At 42.9% G+C, this 26,610-nt stretch overlaps 1 protein-coding gene across 1 annotated transcript in view; it reads right to left on the minus strand.

Annotated features, from left to right (window-relative positions):
• Positions 1 to 12,675: 12,675 nt before the first annotated feature.
• The window catches only part of alk (ALK receptor tyrosine kinase), a 349,155-nt gene continuing 335,220 nt past the window's right edge, over positions 12,676 to 26,610 (minus strand). The window contains 8 exon segments of the mRNA XM_034576116.1: positions 12,676 to 14,461; positions 15,336 to 15,426; positions 16,381 to 16,515; positions 16,796 to 16,897; positions 20,901 to 20,993; positions 24,545 to 24,642; positions 26,229 to 26,358; positions 26,440 to 26,504. Coding sequence (XP_034432007.1) covers positions 13,319 to 14,461; positions 15,336 to 15,426; positions 16,381 to 16,515; positions 16,796 to 16,897; positions 20,901 to 20,993; positions 24,545 to 24,642; positions 26,229 to 26,358; positions 26,440 to 26,504 — 1,857 coding nt within the window. The 3' untranslated portion in view covers positions 12,676 to 13,318.

Consider the following 26,610-nt stretch of genomic DNA (forward strand, 5'->3'; position numbering starts at 1 on the left):
TTTATGTAGATGCAATGAAGAGATGTGTGTGTGTGTGTGAAGAGTTGAACTGTGTGAGTGTGTGTGTGTGAACTATGTGTTGTGAGAACTACGTGTGTGGACTGAGGGAATATTAAAATCCCAGGAGATAAGACACAGACACATGCTGAAGGCCTCTTCGAGGTCTTGTTGGGGAGACGAGCACAGTCTCAGATTTGTGGCTCTGATGTCAATTTGGCAGTTTACACAAGCAGAAATAGTATGCATAAGCAGAGATAATATTTAGTGTGGTATAATGGTAACATTTTTCCCTTACATTCCTCCCTTTTGATCATAAAATGATCACAACATCAGATACAAAATTTACTTGCAAAATGTCAGCACATATTATATCTAAGGGTGAAAATCTCAAGTAAAATTCTTAAGTAGTCTTTATCTTCCAATTCTAAAAACAAAGAAAATTAAATAAATAAAGAATTTCTGTGTGGAAATTGCTTCTTCACTCCAAATTCGATCTCTATTCGGTTAAGGATATATCATTTCACAGTACCAATTTTGCTTGGATCTGTGTAACAGTGCAAGGAACCCTCTAATTTTGTGCACTATAAAAAATATTTTGGTTGGCGGTCTCGATAGCAAATTTAGTTGGATTATATATTGTCATAACTCTAAAACCATTTTAGGAAAAATTATATTATAACATAATCATGCAAGTTCACCTTTTCAAAGAGCAATGAACATTATTCAGTCTGACATTTGAATTTTGAAATATTAAAATATCCTTGTTTGAATAAAACATAAAGAAAACAAATAAAACAAACATCTAATAAAGACATAAAAAAACATAAAGAAAATAAATAAAACAAACATCTAATAAAACAATAAAAAACATAAAGAAAATAAACAACTCCAACTAAAATACCAGATAAGATGGACTCTCTAGTCCCATTAACGAAAATTGCTCTTGAATACATAAAAAGATTTGACACAGGATATATGTTACCAGCTCAGTAAACTGCTTCTCTAATTGAATTGTTAAAATACAAAACATTCATATTGTACAATTACAAATTGTTGGGACAATTACTAACCGAACTTTTTACCTTCACAACCTTGGGATAAGAACAGTTTAATAATCTTATCAAATAGGAGCACTAAAATTGATTAAACAAAAGATGTGCTCAAACATAAAGTTAAACTGGGAATTAAATACCTGAATTCATTACAAAGTATTATATAGAATTTGTCACAAAAAAGTCAACAGTCCTGTCTTAATTATCTATGGAGTTAGAGCAACAGAAACACATTTATTAGAATTATAAGAATTCACTGCCTGATTACTAGAAATCACACTTGTAACCGAAATCATGGAAAGCAGTAGGGATTTGTCTCAGGTAGGAAAAAAACAAAACATTGATGGCCTCACCCACAGGGGTGAAGTCCTGCTGTCTCCATCGTCATTTACATTATCTGCGTGTTTCTCTTTGCTCATATGGAACTCAGAGGTGCGTAGCTGAGTTTAAAGTAGAGTATACAAGCTTATATTTGGAAATAATCAAGACAAGACATACAGATAGACCCTCCTTTTGTGGTCAACATATTACTTTAAGATTTTGAGGAGGAGTCGGCCAAATCAGTGGCTACTTCTCGTAAAGACCGAGAAGGTGGGTCAGTGGGTGCACAATGTGTGAGGTGGTGCCAAATTGCTCCTGTTTTTTCCTTTTAATCGGATCGCATGTGAGGTACACTCTGTTACCTCCCAAGGTCCTGTCCACCTAGGGTCAGGCCACTTTCTCTTGTGAACTTTGACCCTTACCCAATCACCCGGTCTTACTGGAACAGGAGTCTCCGTGGGGGTCTTGTCAGAACATCCAGCAGCCGCCTAGACCTTTGCAGACAAAACTTCAGTAAGATTAGTTAAAGCTTTCATATAGTCAGTCAATTTCTCCTGACATACATCCAACCCGGGTCCATAACCAGTGTCTCGAGGAGGCCCTGGCATGGGCCGTCCTGTGAGAAGCTCATGTGGGGATAGATGGGTGACACCATTGGATGAACTTCTTATTGACATGAGCGCCAAGGGCAGTGCTTCAACCCACGACGAGTGAGGTGTTGTGACATGCTAGTGCTGTGACATGTTGCTGTAATGTGTGTGTATCTGTGTGGGTCGGGGTTGGTCGTGTTGGTATGTCAGGGGTGTGTATCTCTAACTGTAAAAAGTTCCCGTCGTCATTTGTCTCTTAGTGGAAAAAATAAAAAATTCAAATTAAAAAATTAAAAATAAAAACACAAGCCAATCCAATGCTGTCAAACCAGTTGTAACCCGAGCTGTAATGTCCCTTGGTCTCCCCCAGGTGGCAGGCGTACACCGCTAGTTGTACGTTCTTTTATCCTTCACCAGATGGCGACCTCGCTCTATTTTTCTTATTTCGTTATTTATTCTGTCTCTGTCAGCCGGGTGACCTTCCTCTTGTTATCTCCTCCTAATTTGGTTCTCACTCGTTTTCCACACACACACTTTCATTCACATTTGTATCAAACTTAGTGCTGTGTCACCATAGTTCCTTTACATGAAGTTCATATTAGGACTACTCGGATCAGTTCCATTACCCACACATATTAGTTACCTTAAGTTCTTTAATCAATCTCCAAATCGCTATTGTTTAGTATTTAATAAATACCCACACATTCAGACCTCTTAAATCTTATATTTTTTATGTTGTCAGTTTTTTGGTCTCTGTCAGTCTTTTTATTCTAGTCAGTTACTTCATCTGTCAGTCCTCGTAACACGTTATGGTCCCAGCATCTTTTAATTTGTGCCCGATTCAAGCAACGGTGTGTCTGGCTAGTTAAGCTCCTCACTCGTCAGTGCCGGTAGCCCCTTCCTCCAGTTCACACCCTAATCCCAGATTAGGTTGCACGGATGCAATCTATTGCTTGAATCGTCTGTCTTTTCTCCAATCTGAATTAGTTTTAAGGGTTCGTGCGTCACAGGGTGTGGCGCCCGTCCCGCGCAGGTCCTTGACCTCGCTTTGATCTTGTTTCTTCTGAGCCAAGACAGGGTCCCGGACCCCACACAAGGTCCCTGACCTTTCACAGGGTCCCAGACCTCTGTTTATTTTACATAGCCCCTCATTGCTTCCATAAAACACAGAACGGTATAGTTTACCTCCTTTTCTCCTCTCCGCACACTCACAATCTATATCAATGCCTATATAACTAATGCAGAATTTGTTTTAACAGGTTTCTGCTTACCTTTTAGGTTGGCGCCTTGTGAGTATGTAGAGAATCGATCGGAGCGGCCTCGACTTTGGGTTCCAGCCTTTCTGGTCAAAAGTTCCCTACAGGATCACGTCGGGGTCACCATATTTGTCGTGTTCTTTTTTCCTTAGGTAGAGATGGTAGAGTCGGTCTGGTTCAAGAAAGTATTTATTTAGAAGCAATGAACAGCTACTACATAGCTATGGGCACTCAACGTACAACCCGCAAGCCGCCTAATACCGCCAGGGAAGTCAAGAGTCGCCCCGAGCGGATGGTGGGTGCAATATTTATAATAATAGGTAGAACTTCAGCAGGAGGGGGAGTCACGTGGCTAGTGCACAGGCTGGTCCCAGCCTCAAGGCACTGGAATTCGCCAATGATGAGAAGCCGCTCCAGTTTCGTCCCTCCTTTGACAGTCGCTGGGACCAATCTTCACATTCTGACAGTGTTTGGTTTGGTGTTTTAAAACAAGCCTTGAATCGGCTGACAGCTTGTGAGCTTTCAGTATGGCATGCACATGTTCCTATCTGTCCTTCAGACCCTAGTGGCCGCTGCTTGAATTCTTTCTAAGGGTATGTCAGTATTTTTTAAGAAAACAGTGCATTCATCTATGTGTGATTTTTGGAATAAAGCTAATGGAGTTTATGCTGTAATATTGTAAGTTAGGTATTAGAACAAGTTAAAGTACAGTTTATTGTCTGCCACAGATGTACAGTCTTCTCAAACAGGCATTATCAGACAGGTGCAAGACTGAACTGCGATGTGACACACACACCCACACACAACAATCAACTTCAAGATTAAAACCCGCCAGCAACAGCTACTATCAGTCACTATGTGAAGGCCGCACATTTTCCCACCTATTCAGATTCAGCCCAAACGGCCCCATCCCCCACCCCTGTCCAACCTACTGCACTTGTTTAGAGTTCAGTTTCATTGCCATCTTCACAGACACATATTCAAAGAAGAACATAGATTTTAGTCTTAACAATATTCAAAGGAAAACATAGATTTTAGTCTTAACAAATATTCAAAGGAATACATAGATTTTAGTCTTAACAAGTCCTGGGGGAACATGCGGCTTCAGGGTTTGATGGCACATGTAGGCCGAAGTGTGGTTTCACACAAAACCATGGCCCAACATCCCCCCTTAGCTCTCAGGATCGCACCTGACGTGGGTTCCTGAGGGCGAACTTGAACATGTTTAGTCCAAAGCTGGAAAAGTCAATTGTCAGTTCATTTGGATTGTAACATCTGGGCATTTGTGTATACTATCTAGTTTGGCTAAGCAAGATTCAAATTAGACAAATAATTCAGATTACAATGACAGTACAATATGAATAACCTGTGCTCTTCACTAGGTTAGGGAGAAAAAGGAAGAAATAAGACATTGTAAATTGTAAGATAAGATGCAGAGAGAGTGGTACGTACAATGATAAGGTCATTTTTGGAATGTCCAAGAGTTTTGTTCACTCCTTGGATCCTACACAATGTAGTACTCAGTCTGATCTGTTAGACTTAACAATTTTAATCTTCAGCAGGTTTTCCTGCGGAAGGTTGTCATAATTTTTCAAAGTCTCCAAATCCAAATGACTGTATCATTGTTTCTGTAATAATATGCTAATGTCCTAACATGTGTTGTATGGACTTCATTATTATGAAATGGAAAGTAGTCGATCCAAACATATTTACAAAGTTGGCAGTGGTATATAAGTTTAATCAGAATTTAGGTTTTGAAGTTTGCTGCTGTTGCTAACAAAACAGGTTTCCTATTAACTGCAAGAAACTTAATACTGACTGTCAGTACAGGGGTTCACTGTGTTGGTTATGGCCTTGAGGAGCGAGCTCTGGATCGCCTGTGTCGTGGCTCAGGGCCGTAACGCTCTGGGGAGCCAGAGTCCAGGAGGACTTCAGAGGCGCTGTCACTGTGTGCTCGGTCATAACCATATCTTAAACTGTACTCAGAGATGCTGTCGTCATCTTCTGAGCAGTGGTAAGTTGTCTGGGCCAGAATTTCAGAGTATGGTTTCCTACAGCTTCTACTGTGGGAATGCCTATCTCTGGGAAGCTGGTGGACATGGCGGGTACGCTCTGTGTCCCTACGCTGCCTGTTGTCACCCCCCTTCGTTTTGTTTTGAGGGTGAAGTTTTGAGGCAGCGGATGAATTTGACACCGTGCTGTTTGTTTTGACGGGCTCGGTTGCACCTACTGTAGCCTTGAAAGTGATAACAGTTTCCCAAGCCACCTGTGTCATCTTCCTGATCTGCTGCATTGAAGGTTTTCCTTGCTGTGTCATCAGTACAACATGTGTGCGTATACATGGATGTAAGTTACGTAAGAACATGGACTTGAAGGTGGGATTTTCTTCTAGGCCTGGTGCGTTCTTTCCCTGAAAATAAACATGCCTCAAACGTCGAAAATAATCTTTGGGATTTTCGCGACGTGACTGTTTAATTTGGGATGCTGTAACAATGGATGTGATCTCGTCAGCAGTAGAAGAGAATTCCTCGACTAGTGCTTGACGGAGCTCTGTGTAGTTACTTGTGACACTGGAAGGAAGTGACTGAATTAACTTGTGAACAGCTGTAGAGCTGGTTTTTAACACGAGTCTAACCTTCTCTCTTTCTGTTGCATTTGGCACATCACTTAAGCTGAGATCTAGTTCTCTAAAGTAATTATCAATGTTGTTATCACAGTTGTCTGGATCAAATTGTTCAATATCTTTAGCTAGAAACTCAAGCAAATCAAAGCGCGGACACTGTGAGGTCCGGGCACGTGCATCACCTGCTGCAGGTCTCTCTGGTTGAGGGGGAGGTGCTAAAACATCTTGAAAGGTTGAAGTCCCCCCTTTGGAGAGTTGTGCACGGAAAAATGTGTCATGCATCCGTGGATGAGAAGCATATGAGGCACAATGTGTTCTTGAAGATAAACTACATGTGTCGTCAATGTCAGTGTCAGAGTCAGGGAGATGGGAAGTTAGGAAGCTGTTACCTCTTCCTGTCACTGGAGGATCAGGAGGTGACTTACTTCCCGAAGACTTAGGGTCGGATGGGATTCTGTCCCATCTTGGGAGTGAAGAGGGAGTTAACCGTACACTATCGGAGGAGTGTGAATCGGAATAACCAGAATCGCATTGGTTCAAAAACTGATGTGAGGCCGGGCCTTCTAATCTAAGTTTTAACAGTTCCTCCTTGTGTGAAATGAGATCTGACTCTGCTGAGTGCAGGTCCTCTAAGTAGTGCAGGGCTTTCTTACTAGCAGTTTGAACCTCCTGGAAAAGAAAAGCATTTTGCGCTCTTAGGGCATTTACCTCCTGTTCCATGGCTGCTTTGCTCTGACAGGCAAGGTTGATTTGCCTGTGGAAATTTAGAATCATGCATCTCAACCATGGACCCTTTGATGCTGTTTGTGCATCACACCTGTCGTTAAGTAGAGAATCTATTTCTTTATTACACTCACTGAAGTTCAACTTGCTGACGAATTCGGGATAGCCAGGGGTCAGGCTCTGTGCTATGGAAGAAACAAATTGTTCTACACAGGGGTTCTCCATTGTTGGTTCTGAAATTGAAAATTAGATTTACAAGTTTATAAATCAAAAAGCAGTGTGGTTGGCTTTGGTGTTGCACTGGCAGACACCTTGTAGTGTGGATTTGGTCGTACACTAGCCTAACCAAACCTATGGTGGGTAAAAGAGTTCACCAAACTTTTAATCACTAACTGATATGCAGGGCAGTAACAGTTAGGGGTTCTATAAATTCACAGGGCTGGAAGCACGCTGTGGCTCTTTCTCAGGTTCTCTTATCCAACTTGGGCTGTTATGCTTGGCAGTAACAGCCAGGTACAAGCTCTGTTACATAGGGCCGGTGGCGCGCTATGTCTTCATTCTAAAGCACTTAACAGTTCCAGGAAATTTCACAGCTTGACCAGTTAACATTGAATATGTGGTATTCAAATGTTAAAAGAAATTCTTAAAATTTCAATAACGAATATTCAACTGGAGTTATTAGCAACGATAGCAATCTTTTAGCGTAACACTATGAGGACTTAAAGTGGTAGTTATGAATAATTAATTATTAATAAACATTTAATTTATGAATAAATTAAATTTCACCACAATGCACTTGTTTGTAAATACGGTTGAATGTCTACTCCGGTGGCAGACTAGTGGAATTGAATTCAAACCTTTGGCTTGACTGAAAATTCAAAATTCCACTTGTTTCTGGCGTTTGCCGAAAATGAAAACAAATTAATATTGCATAATTATTAATTTTTTCAACTGTACTCTGCCTCACGCGGGGGCACCATTTATGTTAACCAAAAATGGAAGAGGAAAAAATTAATTAATGTTACATAATTATTAATTTTTGCCAACTGTACTCTGCCCACCCAGGGACGCCATTAATGTTGGAAAAAATTATTAAAAATAAAAATTACTAATTAATGTTACATAATTATGAATTTTTGCCAACTGTACTCTGTCCACCCAGGGACGCCATTAATGTTGTGCCATAATGAATCAAACGTGATACCATAAAATGGTGTGCCTTTCGGCATTCAATAAATTTGGTTATCAAAATAAAATATTAGATATTAATATTTTATTATTAATATTAAATAATAGCTTTAATTGATTAAAGTTACCTCGGGGCACCACCCTTCAAAGGAAGGGAAAAGATAGCCAATTTATTGATTAAGTCTCATAGATTAAGGTTCTAACTACAAATTTTGGAACTCTGATTAACAATTAAATTAATAACTATAACCAAAATTACCATATAGATAGTTAGCTAAGTTGAAAGATATGGGGTTCTTGACAGTGTAGAGGTTGGCGAAATTCACTTATGCAACATTAATAAAAACATTTGTGAAAGAAAAACATTTATTATGAATATAATAAAGTATAAAAACACAAATTACTAACGGTCTAATTGCTAAACAAAGATAGGTATATGAGTATACGTGTGTGTGTCTGTGTGAGTCAGCGTGCTTTCAAGATGGTGGCTGGCCAAAGAGATAACACCCGTCCCCCACCTATTGGAATGTTTACGACCTGTAGAGCTAATGAGGTGAAGAGTTATGCGTGTGTCTGTGTGTGTGCCAAATTAGAGGAAGTTACTAGATTGGATGCAACGAAAGACTGTGAAGAGCATAACAGACTAACATTACTTTCTCAATAACTTGTACCCAAAATATCACAACACCACAAATCCAACTTATAAACCTCACACAGAATCGAATAAACAGTCTTGCTTAGCCTAGTATAATTATTAAGCCCAGTTGTGTTACCAGTCCGTGGAAAGGGGAAAAAGGAAGTTGCTGTGCAGTTCGCAGTTTTGTGTCGTCTTGCTGGTTTCGGTTGAGCGGTATAGCTCAGTTGCTGGCTGAAGTTTTCCTGCAGGACATCGCATCGCTGCTAGGACGTTGGTAGAGCTTGGAGGGCGAGGAGGTTTCCTTGCTGAGATGAGCTGGAAGCTGCACCTTTGTGCTCCTCTCGAAGAGTTGGATGGGAAGAGAAGATGTGAGCTGGAGAAGAGGCTCCACAGCCTTCCCTCCTGTGGAAGGATCGTAGGAAGAGGCAGGAGAGGCTCGACAGCCTTCTCTCCTTGGAGGGAGTTTAGAAAGAGAGAGCTCCTGGCTCAACAGCCTTCTCTCCTTGGAGGGAGTTTAGAGAGAGAGAGATCGAGACAAGAAGCTGGAGAACCTGGCTTATATTGGCCCGGTGACCTCACAGGTCATGGGGTCCAGAGTGACCAATGGGAGTTGAAACCTGTGTCCCTGGGGGGGTTTTCCACCCCTCTGTGTGAAGTTGTTGCCTGCTGGGAGACTGAGTTCCTTGCTCTGGTTTTTAATGGCCCCTGGGAGACGGAGTCCTGGGGGAACATGCGGCTTCAGGGTTTGATGGCACATGTAGGCCGAAGTGTGGTTTCACACAAAACCATGGCCCAACATTAATATTAAAAATATTAATATTAAATAATAACTTTAATTGATTAAAGTTACCTCGGGGCACCACCCTTCAAAGGAAGGGAAAAGATAGCCAATTTATTGATCAAGTCTCATAAAAGTACTAACTACAAATTTGGAACTCTGATTAACGATGAAATTAATAACTATAACCAAAATTACCATATAGATAGTTAGCTAAGTTGAAGGATATGGAGTTCTTGACAGTGTAGAGGTTAGCAAAATTCACACTTATGCAACATTCATTCAATTGTGAATGAAAAACATTTATTATGAAGATAATAAAGTATAAAAACACAAATTACTAAAGACGTACTTACTATACATATGTGTGTGTGAGTATGCGTGTGTGTGTCTGTGTGAGTGAGTGTGCTTTCAAAATGGTGGCTGGCCCCTATGAGGGCAATAAACCATCCCCCCTAGTATGTTTACGACATGTAGCGGGAGTCAGAGAGATGGGTGCTGAGATATGCGTGTGTGTGCGTGCGTTGGTGCCAAGTTAGAGAAAGAGCGTAGAGTGAAGAGCGTACATAACTAACATTAACTTTCAAATAACTTGTAACCAAAATATCACAGCAACACAAATCAAACTTATAAACAACAGACGGAATCGAAAAAACAGTCTTTGCTTAGCCTAGTATAATTATTAAGCCCAGTTGTGTTACCAGTCCATGGGAAGGGAAAAAAGGTTGCTGTGCTGTTCGATGTCCAGTGAAGTCGTCTTGCTGGTTGTGGTTCTGCTGTGCGATGCAGCTCTTGTGCTGAGTTGTTAGGCAGGATCTTGCGTCGCTGCCTTTTGGAAGGTTTTAGCAGTCTGCTCCAGTCAGGCCTGCTTGAAGGTTGGTAGAGCTTGGATTTGGAGGTTTCCCTCGCTCGGTGAGTGGAAAGCTGCACCTCTCCTCCATTCAAGTTGAGCAGAAAGAGAGGTGACCTCCTCTCGGAGAGTTGAGTAGAAGAGATGCTGAGTTGGACAACCACCCTTCTCCTCTCGGAGGGTTGCGTAGAAACAGGAAGAAGGGGGGGGGGGGAACTGGGCTTATATTGGCCTGGTGACCTCATGGGTCATGGGGCCCAGAGTGACCAATAGTGGTTAAAACTTGTGTCTCCGGTCGGTTTTCACACCTCTGTGTGACGTTTCAAACACCCTGGGAGACTGAGTTCTGGAGGCTCTGGTTTGTCTCCAGAACAAAGAACATGTGCTCCGGATTTGGCCGGGATGTGTAGGCCGAACTGGAGTTCACAAATACCAGGTCCCAACAAAAGTGAATACATCACCACACAACACACATTTAATCTGTTTTCTTCTTAATCAGTTACTTTCCACTTTCTGTGGGGAATACAAACTAGTGAAGGGCAGTAAATCATACTATTATAAATAAATCTATGGCCCCTTATTAATAAACTAAAAATACACATGCAGTGGAACGTGGTAGAAAAGCTGAGAAACATTTTAATCTATCACTTAGAGCATGAAACATGAAGGGAAGACATGAAATGCAGCAATGGAAACCAAAAATAAAATGTATGGTCTTGATTCTGGACGACCAGAGGACAGTGGAGTGGGTCATGTCTATTCATTTCACAGAGTGAGAAATAATAACACTGAGGCATGAGGCCAGTTCACAGATCAACAGGTGACATCACGGTGGGTCGCCAGTGTTAGTGAGTCCGATCAGGAGGAAGAAAACCCTCCTGTGTACAAGGTGACGTCTGTGAAGATGTGAAACTCAGAGGACATATGATTCAGAATGGAGACAACAAGTTTACTGCTGGTGCACAGGTGACTCATTGTCACCTCCACCAGGGAGGTTGTGTTTTCATCTGCGTTTGTCTGTCAGACACCGTTTTGCCTGAAAACTACAGGAGGGATTAACAGGAAACTTGGTGAAAGGAAGAACTAAATAAAATGTGCTTCCAGGATTATTCCTTCACTTACTTTAATATTGTGAGATAAGAAGTTTTTCAACACTTTCTCAGAAAATAATTCATGGATCTTGATGAAAAACATCAGGCACATTAGGGGACTGATATTTATGAGTGTGTGTAATGTGGTGCAGATCCAAATAAAATGCAGTTTCATGAGGGGACTGTTGGTGGAGGTGTGGGCTCCACTGAGGGTTTCTAGTAATTCATTTGCTCCATCTCCATTATTGCCTGTTTTACCAACACCACAATTGTTTCAGTACACATTACTACATTAGGTTGGAAGATAAAGAATCGTATTAACAGTTATAATGTTAACAGTTAAAGGACGCTACCCTAAATAAGTCTGTGATTGATGATTTTAATCAGCAAATTATAAAGTCAATGTTAATCAAATTCCCTCGACACCAAAGAGGACAGCAGACGGACAAATGCAAAAACAATTATTATATAGTAATTTATTAATTTTGGCGAATGTCTTCTGAAGGGCAATTTACAGCATTTACCAGAGCCATCGTACAATACTTTATAATTACAACATTTACAGGTGCAGTTCATTTAGTCTTTTTACATCAAACGTTGGAGATGAGCTGAGAAGGGAACACAGAGTTAATGCACTGAACACAGGTACTGGAGACTGAAGCAAAAAGACTTTTCAATTCGCCAACGTTTCACCTGCTCTCTTGTGACCGGCCCCTGAGCGTCATGACCGTGTCATGACGACTCATCATGGCCACAGCAGACACACAGGATCAGTACAGTCGAGCAAAAGCATCCAAACAGTGACGCACGTTGTCGTCATTCACCGAAATATCAACACACGGCTTCATCTGATAGATTTAGTGTCATTAAACTGAAAGAAGCAGACTTTAAACACCGTGTGTGTGAAGAGGAGCAGCGGGATGGTCCCAGGTTTCATTCTCATGTGGAGCACTCACACTCATTCGTATTCCCCAACACTCATTCTCGCTCTGTCGAGGGCTTCCAGATAGAAATTTGAAGGTTAAGATTGATTCAGCAATATCCATTGTGTTTCTACATCCAGACAAACAGAAATGAATCAATAAAGGGTTACTGAAGAAGCCATAAGTAAAGAAAAGCCTCAACTCAACTGTCTCTGAGCACTCAGCAGAATGGAGCCGTAAAAAAAAAAGGAGCGGAGCTTTCAATAGAACCAGGAGCAACGAGATACCACAAATATTCAGCCACAACAAAAAGCTGCGATCTTACATCTTATTCTTCTGTCAAACTATCTTTCATACCTGCATCTTAGCTCTATTCATCACTCCACTGATTTCCTGTACGACTTCTACCTCATCCCTTCAGGATATTTAGACTTTTCTTTTATGGATCGTTCAAAACTTAATTCCTGCAGCTATAAAAAAACAAAAAACTTAGGTGGAAACCAGTGGACGAGAGATGAATTTGGGTTTGAAGAAGCATGTTAATAAGTTATAGAGCCGCTTCCAAATAATAAATAAACGAATGAATAAATAAACAAGCAGGCAAGCAAACATCAACAAACACATTTTTCCCAGAATTTTTTTAAAAAGTATAAATGTGTCTGGTAATCCAATGTCCTGTTCAGTGATATTCATTAAAAACAGTCAGGTCTGGTTATTCACCACACGGTTGTTTTCCAAAAGCATGTGGAGCAGGAGCGGTAGAACTGACACATGTGGCTGACGGCTGCAGACACAGCCACAGTCACCAAACACGGAAGTCTGGCAAAATATAGAGATTTCAATCCACCTCATGGTCCATTCTCACACACAAGAGACATCCTCAGCTGTTAATCAACACGCCACGCCACGTCCACGACCCGTCCCCTCGTCGTCCTGTGCTGTAAACTCCTCATTAGATTCTCACTCAGTCATGATCCCTCCAGCAATGAAAAAATACACTTTTTTAAACTCTTAAAACTAGTCTTTGCTCTAAATTCTGCCTCTCAAAGGTTTTGAGTTGTCTGATGTGCTTTAGCATCCATTGGGGATTTGAACACGGCTCCAGGGTTCTCATAGGAAAAGCCTGATGGACTCATCCAGCTGTGTCTCAGCTGGACGGGTTCTTTCTGAACTGGAGGAGGAAACCAAAATGGCGGCATTGAAGGGGTGTTGTAAAACGAAATCTGTCCGGACACAGTGTTTGTTTGTCTCCGTCTGATAAAAGACCAGCAGTTCAGGCATTTGGGCTAAAGCACTGTGGCGTTGTGGCCCTCCATCCTGGGCAGCCTGGGGTCCTGCACCGTCCCCATGGTGACGAGCAGCGGGCGGCTGTCCTCGGACATACCTGGCCGACCCAACGTCATCGAAGTGGGAACAGAGGCTCCCCTCTGGTGAGCTGCCGAGGACGACATGGAGGTGCCCTGTTGGGAGGGAGGTGGCGGAGGAGGAGGGTTAGGGTTGCCGTGGGCGACCTCCGGCGGCAGGCCTTGCTCCTGGTAACCGTAGCCGATGTTACCGCAGGGGAATCGTCTCAGTCTGTAGAGGGGTACCGGGGGAAGAGCGGCGGAATCTAACAGCAGAGGTGACTGTGCAGCATGAGGTGGTGGTGGTAACAAGGGTCTACAGAGACCCTGCTGCTGCTGCTGCTGATGGTGCAGTAGCTGGAGTTGGTGCTGCTGCTGGAGCTGGTGCTGGAACTGCTTGTGCTGGTGCTGGAGACCCAGGGCCCCTGCCACCTCAGCCACCGTCCGGCCCATGTGCTCCTGTCCCTCGCCAGGAACCCTTCCTCCGCTGCCTCCGGCTCCGCCCACCCCTCCCTGCCTCTGCTGCTGCTGCTGCAGTTGCTGCTGCTGTTGCTGTTGCTGCTGCTGCTGCTTCCTCTGCTGCTGCTGCAGGAACCACGACCCATACGTGGGGTTCCACAGACTGGTGCTCTTCCCGTTGTGGCCGTCCTTCTCTACCGGGTGGCCTTGGGTAAACGCCAGGTTGATGTGGCCCCCCTCAGCTGGACTTGGCTGGGTAGTGACATGAGGTCCTTTAGCTGTGAGTGTAGCAGCAGCTGTGGAGGTGACGGCGTTAGTGGTCGTCATGGTCATGCAGGCCTGTGTGTGAGGCTGCTGGTGCTGGTGGATGTACGGCTGGGGCTGGGCTGACGTCTGTGCTTTGGCCTCCGGTGCTGCGCTTGTCACAACAGCATGTTCCCCACCTCTGCGGCTCTCCTCTGTAGGATAAGATGGTGGCGGCGGGTGTAGAGCCTCCCCATCAGGCACCTGGGCATTTACCAGCACAGTTGGAGCTGAGGGGTCATCAGGGCGCATGGGTACGCGCTCCTCCTCCTCAGGGATGGGTCCATACTCTACAGGCAGTGGCATGGTCACCACATCAGGGTCCTGAAAGAGGATAAACAAGGTATCAGAACTGTATTTTTCAATGTTAATGTTGATATTAATGTAAGCAATTCATTTAAAATTAGGATTTGAAAAGATTTCTTCTGTGGTGAAAATCATGTTTCTTTGGCTCTAATGAAAACTGTCACTGAAGAAGTAGATACGTAGAAAAACTAGAACTTTTCTGTGGTTGAGATAAACAACGTTGGATAAAAATTATTATTATTTTATCTGATTCTTTCACACAGGAGTAACTTTAACACACACTTGTTCTTCCAAGTGGCTCAACCCTTTTCTAACATCTCGTGAACATCGAGACTCTGAGACATAACCACACCGAGGGGGAAGTATTAGCTCTGCTCTTAAAAGGTCAACTGTTGGATTGACACAATGTGTAGTCAAGCCCCAAAGGTTGAAATGAAGACTTTGATATTAGACCATTCCTGGGATTTATCTTCCTCCATCATGAGCCCTATATGTCCTCTCTGTATGTTTCTCTAGATCTTTCTCTATACATCTGCCTGAATGTTGGTCTATGGTGTTACTCTCCCTATTCTATCATATAACCAGGCAGCCGTCATAGTAGTTATGACGGCTATTCGACCTGAACCTTTTATGGAATACAAACTATTGATGTAACATGAACTCCATAAATGAGTTTACATTGTGTATTTTGCACACTATTTATCTATGTATATTTATTATGATATCTACAGTGATTTATGTAAATATTTTGTATTGCTGATACATCACCTGATTTGTTTCAAAATTGATTGTGGGTCATTAACCGACTCTCAGAGGTCTGAGGAAGAGCCTTAGCGCTCAAAACGTCTCTGATGTAATGTTTTGCATGGTCGTCAGTGTCCCACACTGTTACCTGTAAGCAGTAGTCGATTCTCTCCAGGATAGTTGAGAAGTTGGGCCTGTCTTCAGGCTGGTGCTGCCAACTCTGTGTCATAATACGGTACCTAAACATGCACATGTATGTGTAAACACACAAACACAAAACACTATTTTAAAAAAACAAATACACATTTGCAGGGTCATGCAGGACAAGCTGCAAAAAGGTCATGAGAACGAGTGTGACGGTTAAAGGTTCAGTGTGTAGAATGTAGTGCATCTAGTGGTGAAGTTGCGTGTTGCAGCTGAATACCCCTCACTTCACCGTCCCATCCAAACATGAGAGACAACCTGTGGTAGCCTTCAGTTGTCTTAAAAACTCAGAAGGTGTTTAGTTTGTCCCGTTTGGACTATACTGGAAAAAACATGGCGGCCTCCTGATGCAAATATATAGTATTTAAATATAAAGGGCCAATTCTAGGGTAAAGAAAACAATAATTCATACAATTTAGATGAAACACAACAAAATATCACTAGGGTTGTTTTATATTCAATAGATTTTCAATAGATCTTTTTCACCTAAATCTTACACACACCTTTAAACGAAGGCTTTAATGTGTAAATGAGAGAGTGGGATAAAAAATGTGTGTTTGTATATGTTTTCATAGTTCACATGGGAGGCTGTATCTTAAAAACAGAGGGAAAATACCGTGTGATTAGAAAATGTGCTTTTAGATCCTATCATGACTTCTTCAAATCGGGAGGCAAACATGAAAGAGAGTCAGTGTTTGACGATTCTCCTGTTAATGTTTCTGTCGCCTTCTAGGTCACAACTTGTTTACATGTCGATATCAGCGAATCATCAGAGCCTTTCATGTCTGCCTCTGCATTAGCTCTTCTTTTATGCGTATACCACTGCATCATATACAACTGAGCATCCTTCCTATTTGTTTGTGTTATGGAGGAGCTTAATGAGATCTCATGGGATCAGATTTTCCTCGTGGTCATGTGCAACACATGAATTAATTCAGCGTGTGTGTGTATGTGTGTGAGATTGTGTATGATTGTGTATCTGCACTTACACTGGCCCAGGGCAGTTTTTAGGAGGGTCCATTCTTCCACCGTTGGTTACAAACTCCAGAACTTCCTGGTTGCTGCGACTTGGATATGGCATGTAGCCCAACGAGAAGATCTCCCACAGAAGAACCCCGAATGACCTGAGAGAGGCCGGCGATGAAAGGAGAGATTAGTTAGAGGGAAAGAAAGAGAGATTAAGGACAATCGTGTCAGAAATTATAAGCATCATGAGAGCTGAGGGGGTGAAGGATGAAAGCAGAGGACAAGAGATAGAGACGAGACAAGGAGAAAAACAACGAGACAAGACGCTGGTTATACATCAAAGGAGGACGGGGGACGGTGAGAGGAGAAAGAAGGAGCGAGCGGACAGGTGGGGACAGGAGGTGAGATCACATCGACGCCAGAGTGAGGGATACTCACCACGTGTCTGTTTTAGATGTGAAGATGCCCTCCATGAAGGCTTCAGGTGGCATCCACTTCACTGGCAGCATGGCACGCCCACCCTTCCTGTAGTAGCTCGCCCTACACACACATGCATGAACGCACACATACACACATAGAGACAAACATACATCCACAAGCAAACACAAAAATGCGCCCACACACACACACACACACACACACACACACACACACACACACACACACACACACACACACACACACACACACACACACACACAAAGATATTTTGAATATTTAAATCTGTTTTAATCAACCATGTAGTCAATAAACCAACACTGGGTATGTATGCCTGCTGAAAATAAAAGTGAGGAAATGTTAAAGGATGACCAGCATTTATATTTGGCAGTGCCGTCACCATGGCAACACTACTGCCCACAAAAGCAGATGAGGGGGGAAATCATCCAGCAATTAATTCAGTGTTTGTCAGTGTCTGTATCAGCGCTGTGATCCAGTGGCATTCTCAGCTTCCGAACACGCTGGTGTGAGAAATACTCGCTGAAGTCCTTATCTCCCCGAGAGGAGGGAGAGAGAGATTTCCTGCCAGGCCGAGCCCCGTCTCAGCCATTTTTGCGTTGGTGAAGAAATGATCCGTTGTGCGCTCTATCTGATTGTGGCTGCTGGTAGAGGTCACTGCCTGGTTCTTCTCGCCCTGCTCACAGCGAGGACAGACGTGGACAGACATGGACTGGGTGCAACGTCCGTCATCATGGCGTCCGCACAGAAAAGAGACACAGCTAGATCCCAGCTAAGCAGTGACAGTTGTATTTGGCAATAAACGTTGTTTAGTACTGTTTGCTGTTGCATGATATCATCCACATAGCACTTGACTGTAAACATGGCAAGAGCGTTATATTAAACAGGGCTTTAACAGCCTGTAGATACTGATTGTGAGTGGAAGGTTGCCAGTTTAACTCCCTGGACCTTTTTTATTGAAGGAGCTGCGGTAACACTCTCTTTGTGTTTGCCTTCGAAAACTAGTAAATGAAGCACCGACTGCTGGAGCTGCACATGGCTGCACAGGAACACACTGTAATTACAGTGGGCAGCTCCCAGGTGGGACATGCAGCATGAGGAAAGAGCACTGTGCTCAGAGGATATTCCCATGTCAAATAAAACCCAGAGAAAAAAGGAGTGGCAACCATATCAGGAACACAGCGGCAAAGGATTAAACACACAATTGCAGCCTGGGAAGAAAAGATGGGTAAAAAAAATTAATCGTGGCGGCCTGAGCCTCTCACAAACAGCGCCCAAAGCCTCCAGTCTTAGACGGCGTGACCCATCACATTGTGTCTCAGTGTAAGGAGGATTTCAAGCTCATTTCAACTGGTGCTGTTCTTCACCGGGGGCTGAAGTGTCAGAACTCACAAAAGCTACAGCTGGGAATGTCTTAAAAGTCAAAATCATATATAACTAGCGGCAGGAAGGACGCGATTTGCACAATGTGCAGCATCTGTGTGTGTGTGTGTGTGTTTGTGTGTGTGTGTGTGTGTGTGTGTGTGTGTGTGTGTGTGTGTGTGTGTGTGTGTGTGTGTGTGTGTGTGTGTGTGTGTGTGTGTGTGTGTGTGTGTGTGTGTGTGTGTGTGTGTGTGTGCGTGCGTGTGTGTGTGTGTGCGCGCGCGCATCAACTTCATCTTTGGTCCCAAACTCAGGTGAGAACATTAGAAATATGTTCTCACTGTCTAAATTCGACACAGATATTAAGTGGCAGCAGTCATTACGTTTCAGTGTGAGCTGTGTGTCTTCAGGGGATCAATGGTAACAGATGAATATAGATTATCTGCTGTCAGATAAAATGGCTGACAGGGAAACATATACTTAGAAAACTATCGACATAAGAACTTAGTCTTGAGGAAAATTACAGTTAATCAATGTAGCAGAAAAAAACAATTACTAGTTGAGTGTGCAACCTCTGCAGGGTAGTTCCATATCCACCGCCTTAATCTATCACTAACAGTAACACAATCAACTCAGGGGAGGGAGTCAGTTACCTCCCTCGTTTTAGGGCCTAGAATCTGAAAATTGAATCCTGCCACTGTCGTCTCTGCTGCCCCCCACCCTCAGTACGCACCCCTCTAAATGTCCTGTCCCTCTCAATAAAGAAGATGGCACTGGAGGTGGATCGGCCTACATCTAAAGATGCAGTTAGATCTAACAGCTCTGGTAGTGGATACTACGCATGTTGCTCTGTAAAGCCTACACATTTTTTGTTGTAATATATTCAGAACGACCTTCTCTGACCTCTGAGTGAAAATGGGAACAAATGTGACCTGTCCACATTTCTATTCAGTTTGTTTTCTCTGCTTACAATTGAAAAGTTGGAGCGATGGCAAAATGTAGAACATAAGATGATATCCCCCCTATCAGTGAATTGATCCCTTTCTTAGGTGGTGTTATTTATTACTCGAGGTAACAGCATCAACACGGACTAAAAGCTGAGCTGCAGATTATCGAGGCTTAAATACAGTCCCAGGAAATCTGTAGCACAAATTCATACGCATGTGTTCTGTGAGCACTGCAGTGAAAGAAGTATTAGAGAGACAAAGACACAGAGCAGATAGAGAGAGAAGAACATTCACCTGAGGCCACAGTGTAGAGCTGAATGCTTGTGTCTGTTCATTGTGTGTTGAACGTCTTTGTTTACATTGTGTTTCTGCAGGTGAGTGCACCCCGCTGACATTAATAAATACAACCTTAAGTCAGGCTATACATCACTGTTTATACATACTGTGAGAATATGGTTGTTTAGGGTAAAATACTCAATCTTTCATGGAAGCTCAGTGAATTTCCACTCACAGTGGCAGCTGTTTACCTCAGGATGCTTACTGACTGGCAGCTATTGTTTACCCAGCTTTTTATTTACCGCCACATCACCGGTATGCAAGCATTAGTGTGAGACCATGTGAGAGAGGAAGCCTGTGGAATATCACGTCCGATTGCACCCGCGGCTTCCTTCCCAGAATATAAAAAGATGACATTAAGCCTCGTCCTGGTCCCTCGCTGCGACACCCGTCCCCCGTGACGGCCCCCAAAACGACTCCTGTGTCCCTCGCCACATAGCAGGAGGGCCACATCATGAAGCAGCAGAACTAACACTTACTGACAGCGTCGTGCACAAAACAATCACTCCCCCCTCTAAACATACTGTAATAACAATGATAATAAAAAAATTAAAAAAATCCCAGTCCTAGAACCACGGCTCCGGGCTGAGAGATAAAAACAAAACCACAGCGAGGCACCTGAAAAACTGACATCAGCAATTAAATCAAGCGCTCCTAATGCGACTCCCCAGGGGTATTGTGCAACAGCCTTTCCCGGATGCTCGGAGAGTGACTTTGCTCTCGTGTGACTTTCCATCGGATGATTCAAAAGTGCTGCGTTGATATAGTTGACTGTTGTGACACATTTCCCTCGCTCTAATTTCTCACCAGATGAAAGACTTTGGAGATTTCCCTGCTGGATTGGTGCATTCATTTAAACGATGTCACGTGAAATTCTGGTAGCTATATTAAAAAGTTTGAGCTAAGAATAATGAGATGCTGCTGTGGCTTCAGATGAGCTGATGTAGATTAAAAGAAGGCAGCATTACACCAGTGAGACAGAGAATAAAAACACTTTCTCTGCTCCGCTTCAACATTTACCAGTTTGAAAGTCTCCGTGTTCAGTGCCACAGGCTCCGTATTCACATGGGAGGGAAAAACCTTCATGTTCAGAGCTGGTGCTTCACCGAGATACTTTTAACTTGATTAGTTTTCTTTGATTGTAATTGTGTTTTCAAGTCATGAGATACTGAATATATTTGTGAAGGGTATGGATAATACAGAGTCAGTCGTCCTTACACAAAATATATGAGAGCATCTAATACGGTCTCTGTTAGTGGGCACAACTTTCTATTGGCTGTGTTCATTCACTGCTGTTTGGTAAAATGCTGTTGTCGCATTTTAATTTGTCACATCCTGTGGTTGAAAACGTATCTGTGCCTAGAATTTCAAAAAGGGTAACTAAACACTCAGCTATGACTTGGTTGTTTTGCCTCCTGTCAGTGATCTCTGTTGGACTGTACCTGTAAATGTCTCGAGCCATCCCAAAGTCTCCAATCTTAGCCGCGCGGCCGCTTCCTTTGCAGGTCAGGAGGCAGTTCCGTGCTGCAATGTCCCTGAAAGAAGAGGAAACAGGATCTCAGGTCAATGCATGAACATACTGCTTGTTCTGATGGAGCTTGGGCACTGTATTAGAACACAATAACCCACTTGTGATGGAAGTTTTTTGAAAGATGGTGAAAGGAGAACTCAGGCAGCAGCTGATGTCTTACACAGAAGGGTTTATTGCAAGCTTGATGTACATCAGAGACCCGAGATGAAATTGTCACCCCCAAGTCTGAAGATGTCTCCCACAGCATCACAATTTATCTCCCTCACCTTGCGAGAGAAGGGAGTATCTGTGGAATGAGTCGGGCTGTTCTCATGGTGAACAGATTTACTGTATGAGGACGGTCAAAAATTCTCTCACACCACTAGCACTGTAAATCCGTATTATGCATAGACTGTAAATCTAAATGATGTAGACTACGGGTCCAGGAAAATGAAACCAATCAGAATTGTCTGACACCTGTATTCTCTTGAATGACCAGCAGGGGGCGACTCTGCTGGTTGCAAAAAGAAATCCGTTTCTGTAGACGTCTATGAGAACATGGTCAGATTAATAACGCCAGTAAACATTTTCACACAGAGTTTATTTACTGTTACAGAGTTTTGGTGCACTGAGATACATTCTGACCAGGGTGTTTGTAGGATCAGGGTGTTTGTAGGCTCGGTTCTACGTGGATCTGGTTTTTAGTTGTAGCATGTTAATATTTAATATAGTTGGGAAGGAACTGTAATACATTACAATTACAATTTTTAAGCGGGACGGAATGGGAAGTAAAAGCACATCAACATAATTAACTGAACGTATGTGAAACCTAGTACATGATATTTTTAGTTTTTAAATCAAAGACTCTTTTAGACTTTTTAAGACCGTGGAAACCCAGAGCCTGGTATGCATTGGGGTTTGGAAACTGTGTGATTGACAGCTAGTACAGTCCAGTGCAAGTCGCAGGTGAAGGTGGGCTTTATATATAGGTAGTATAGTGTATATAAGAGACTGATGTACTGAGCTCTGACATGTGACAGCTTGGCTCACACATTGTCTCTTCACAAGTTTAATAAAGTTGTTCATATATTTGCATCTATAAGAGGCTCCAAGTTTAATAACCTTCAGAACTCCCCCTGCTGGATCTGAGGCTCACTGTAACTACCATGTAGCCCAGGGCAAGCTGGCAGAGTGTATAATTTCCTACAGTGCCTTTATGACTCTGCCCACATGGAGTATCCAGGGAAAAAAGATTGAAATGTTCCACACTCTACACAGGGAGAGTGGGTTGAAAGAGAAAAATCCTAAAATTCATATTTACACTGTACTGGGTTGGTTATTCTTTGAGATAATACGATAGTTGACACAGCATGTTCTTCTCCTGTCTGGGGAAGAGGAAATAAAGCCCACACACACAGACGTCTCACACTCTTTAACATGTGAAGAAGTGACGTTGTGTGCTCGCCAATAAATACCCAGGATTGAATATCTAAATAACATCAAGTGACACTGCTCAGAGTAGATCATGAGATGAAAAAACTAGCAGAGATACAAACAACAGTAAGTTTTGCCAGTGAGTGGGCAGCAAAACATTGTTTTGATGTTTGGCCTCGACTCCACACTGATGAACTGGGATGAGAAATGACACATGGAGAATAAAGTGGTGGTTCAGACTGATTTAAACTGAGGGTTTTTCAAACTGAAACTACACTATGCATGGATGCCTTCGCTTCAATGTGCCAGACGTGTTTGGAGCTAGTCAACTTATAACATTAAAGTACTACTTCAAATTGGATATGAAACTATTCAGTATGAAAAAAACAACTGTGTGTGTTGGTGGCTGAGAGGAGAGCAGAGGAACTTCCTGTGGTCAACTCATGGATGTATGGGTCAAGTGAGCTTTCGCCAAAATGAGATGCTTGTCTATTTGAGGTGTTACGGTACAGGTGCTTGGAGCAGGCAGCTCCAGGCAAAAGATGGTTTACTTGACTGCAGAAAGAAATAAATCTTGACTGCAGTCAGTAACTTTCCTCGCCAAGATCCGTTGTCACTCACGTCCCTTTATAAAGCAGAAGCAGTGAAACAATCGATCCATATAGGGGCAGTTGAGCTGCTTCAGCAAAACAAAATAATTTCTATCATAGCACAACTACGACCAGCATGTGGGCGTGTGCTGCACTCACCCAGACATACACTTTCACAAGATCTTTTCCCATGAGTGCTGCAGCTAAATACAAGTATTACTTGCTCAATGGCTTGGGTGAAATCATTCAGATGATTTGCTTTTTGCTTGTAAGCAAGGACGAGCCTGGAGACGGCCTGCGATCTGAGGGATTAATGGGAGGGATTGTTGTAAACGTGTACGTGCGGCACAGTGATGTGAAAGCAAGATATTATTAAAAAAACAGAGTTCACTGGCCTCATACGGTAAACCTTAATTACAGTCAATTTCAACTGCAGCTTAAAGATCCATTTCACAGCAGCACTTAGAGAACAATCTGTGTTAATAGTCTATTTTAACACCTGCAGTCGCATTAAACTACCAGGCTCTCCTCAGCACAGTGTTTCTTTTCAGACTTCCATCCTGAGCACCAGGCCTGTTGTAAATAAGGAGGAACATCTAAGGATGCCCTGACCAAAACACTGATCAATACCACCACAGAAAGAAAGAGAGAAACACAACAAAAGCCAGAGGAAGTAGTTTTGAGACAGGATTAACCCTGTGATATAACCTGTTCCAGAACATCACTGCAGCTCATCCTCCAAGCCATTGGTCCCTCAGAAAAAGCTGCATTTTCTGAAAAGCCTTGTACCTCCTTCACCTTTACTCAACCGCAGAGTAAACACACCTCCATAAAAAATGTAATTATCCTCACGGACAGTATCAGTGTGAATTTCAATGCAGGCTTGAAGGCAGAAAGAGGAAGAAAGAGGAGACAGGAGCTCACCAGCCTCTGGAGACAGGTCAGTCATTAGCTGGATTGATGGGGCTGTGACACATGGGGCCAAATAAGCTTTAACAGGCCTTGTTTTTCATTGGGCAATTTCTTGGAGTCCAAACATGCAGGAGCCAGGATGCACTTCTCTCGTCTTGATGTATTGATCGGAGCAATTATGACATTTTACGACTTCCCTCGTGGATGTTCATGTTAAAGTTCTTTAAAAGACGAGGAAGGAAAAGACATTTCTTAAGTCACAGCAGCTGCTGTGGATGTGGATTTGGAGTCGAGCACTCCTGTTGACTTGTGCCTTGGATACAGAGCGTAAAGAGGCAAGCCGGCTACCCCATCTGGCTGCTCTGATGCTAAACTCATCACTTGTCCTTTCTGCTATCATACGAGAGGCAAAAGGCCTGGAGAGTCCATATGTTACGCTTGGGTGGATGCAGTCAGCACGTAATTCTGAGTAGAAGTCAGCAGAGCAATGTGGGCACACACTATTTTTCTCTCTGTCTCTCTGATCGGTTGAGGTAGGAGGACCAGAGAGCCACAGAATATAACATATCATTTCATAACTGGGCTGTATTTATGTTTGCAAACATGCATATGCAACATGTGTAGTCATCTGGTGAATTACCTGTGTATAAACTGGTTCTCCTCCAGATAGTGGCAGCCTTTAGCGATGTCTCTGGCCACGTTGAGGAGGTCCACCATGGTCAAACTGGACGGGTGCTCCTGAGACAGACACAGACACAAAACTGACTTCAATAACCCTGAAATGAAAACACACGTCGAACCCATTCCCCACAAAATGGTAAACAAAGAGCATTTAGGGAGTTTTCACACCTAAATATCATCCCTTTGTTTCATTGTAAACGTTTGATCCGGTTAGTTTTGGTTTCACATGGTAATGTCCTTGTCATTCAAACATTGTATCATCAGAACCGTTCCTGCGAGCCGTTTAATGCTGTCTGAACTCCCTGCAGTTCTGAATCATTCAAAAAATGTTTTAACACTGCAAATGATCCAAACCATGGTTCAGTTCGACATAGACCACCTCTTTCTGTTTGACTCAATTTCAGTGCGTTGTTCCACACCTATTATTAGATAGATAGCACTTTTCTTGTTATAGTGACCCCTCAATGAGCTGTACAGTGTAAGTCACAAGTGCCCACTCTCTCACACATTCAAACAGTACTCATACATAGCGCTTCTCTATCACTGACCGACTTCCCAATTAATTAATGACCTTCTCTAGCTCCTGAGCCACAACCACCCACAATCATCTCCTTTGTAACAATGGAACCAGCAAACACATAAAGCCCATCTTGTTGTTGCACTGACGCACTTGCAAAGTCAAACTTTTAATTATTTTTGATTGGTGATTCTAAAGATGCAGTTTTGTGTTCCAGTGACCATTGAAAGTTCTGTCCTTGCTCCCTGCAGATTCATTTCGACAGGTGCCTGGTGTCATTAGCCTGAAACAACTGCCTGGGAACATTGCCAAGATGGCTGCCAAGGGGCGAGACTTGCTTGTAAGGAATTCTACTTTAGTAAATATATCAGAGGAAGATTGAAAAAACAGAAATAAAATCGGATTGATTTAACATGAATTATAGTTTGCTTAGTTCTGCAAGTTAAGGAGAAGAACAGATGTGTTAGCTTAAGATGGATAAAATAAAAAAAATGCACAATTGTACCCCCACCAAGGTTGATGCCCTATCTCACCATGTCAAAGCAGTGTCTCTCATTAATTATCGAGACATATTTTAATTTGTCCCACCACAGTTTCATATTGAAAAAAACTTCTCATAATAACATAAGAGATCTCAAAGTTGGGGTGTGTCTGTTGCTGCATTGTAAAGCTGTGTGCAGAGCTGTTTGCTGTGTGCTCACTCGCACGCTTGAACTATTGTCCTAAGGTTTTTACTGTCCACTCAGATAGTGAGACATCATACATCAGGCATTCAATGCAGTCGTCTCTTTGAAGTAAAAACTTGTCTTTCACTCTTCAGTCTGTTTACCTGTCACTTCAAATTTGTTGCATGTGAGAGCTACGCGCATGTGTGTGTGCACTACTGAATGAATTCTGTGGGAAATGCTACAGAGAAAGTGAAGCTAAATTCCCAGATCTGTCCATTTATTGAGGTCTGCACCAACATTGGATGGGTTCTTTTCTGACCCAAACCTCATTCTTCAGCACTTCAGTTTCATGGTAATCTGTCCTGTAGTTTTTGTGTAATCCTGCTAACGGACAGATAAACAACACAAAAACAACATCCTTGGCGGAGGTAATGACAACATGCACTTGAGGGACTCACCAGTCTGGGTCTCGTCTCCCTCAGGAAAGTCTTGAGGTCTCCCCCTGTCATCAGCTCCAGCAGTATGAACCTGGGCATGGTCTGCAGACTCACTCCTACACAACGCACGATGTTCTGGTGGCTGAATTTACTGCAGAGACAGAGACTGTGTGTCAGAGACGGCTTTGAGGTGAGAGACAGGCTTTTTGTTTACTGTCTAAGTGGCTTTTACCTGATGATCAGAGCCTCCATGAGAAAATCCAATTCATCCTGCTCAGAGCAAACCTCAGGGAGGGTCTATTGTATAAAAAGACAAGTTGTGTATACAGTAGTTATTTCACTTTGTATGTGGTGCTTATTGAAAAGAGGCGATTCAAAATTGGTGCCTTTGAGCCTTTAGCTG

This window comes from Hippoglossus hippoglossus, chromosome 22 (assembly GCF_009819705.1).
Source record: "Hippoglossus hippoglossus isolate fHipHip1 chromosome 22, fHipHip1.pri, whole genome shotgun sequence".
Classification (NCBI taxonomy): Eukaryota; Metazoa; Chordata; class Actinopteri; order Pleuronectiformes; family Pleuronectidae; genus Hippoglossus; species Hippoglossus hippoglossus.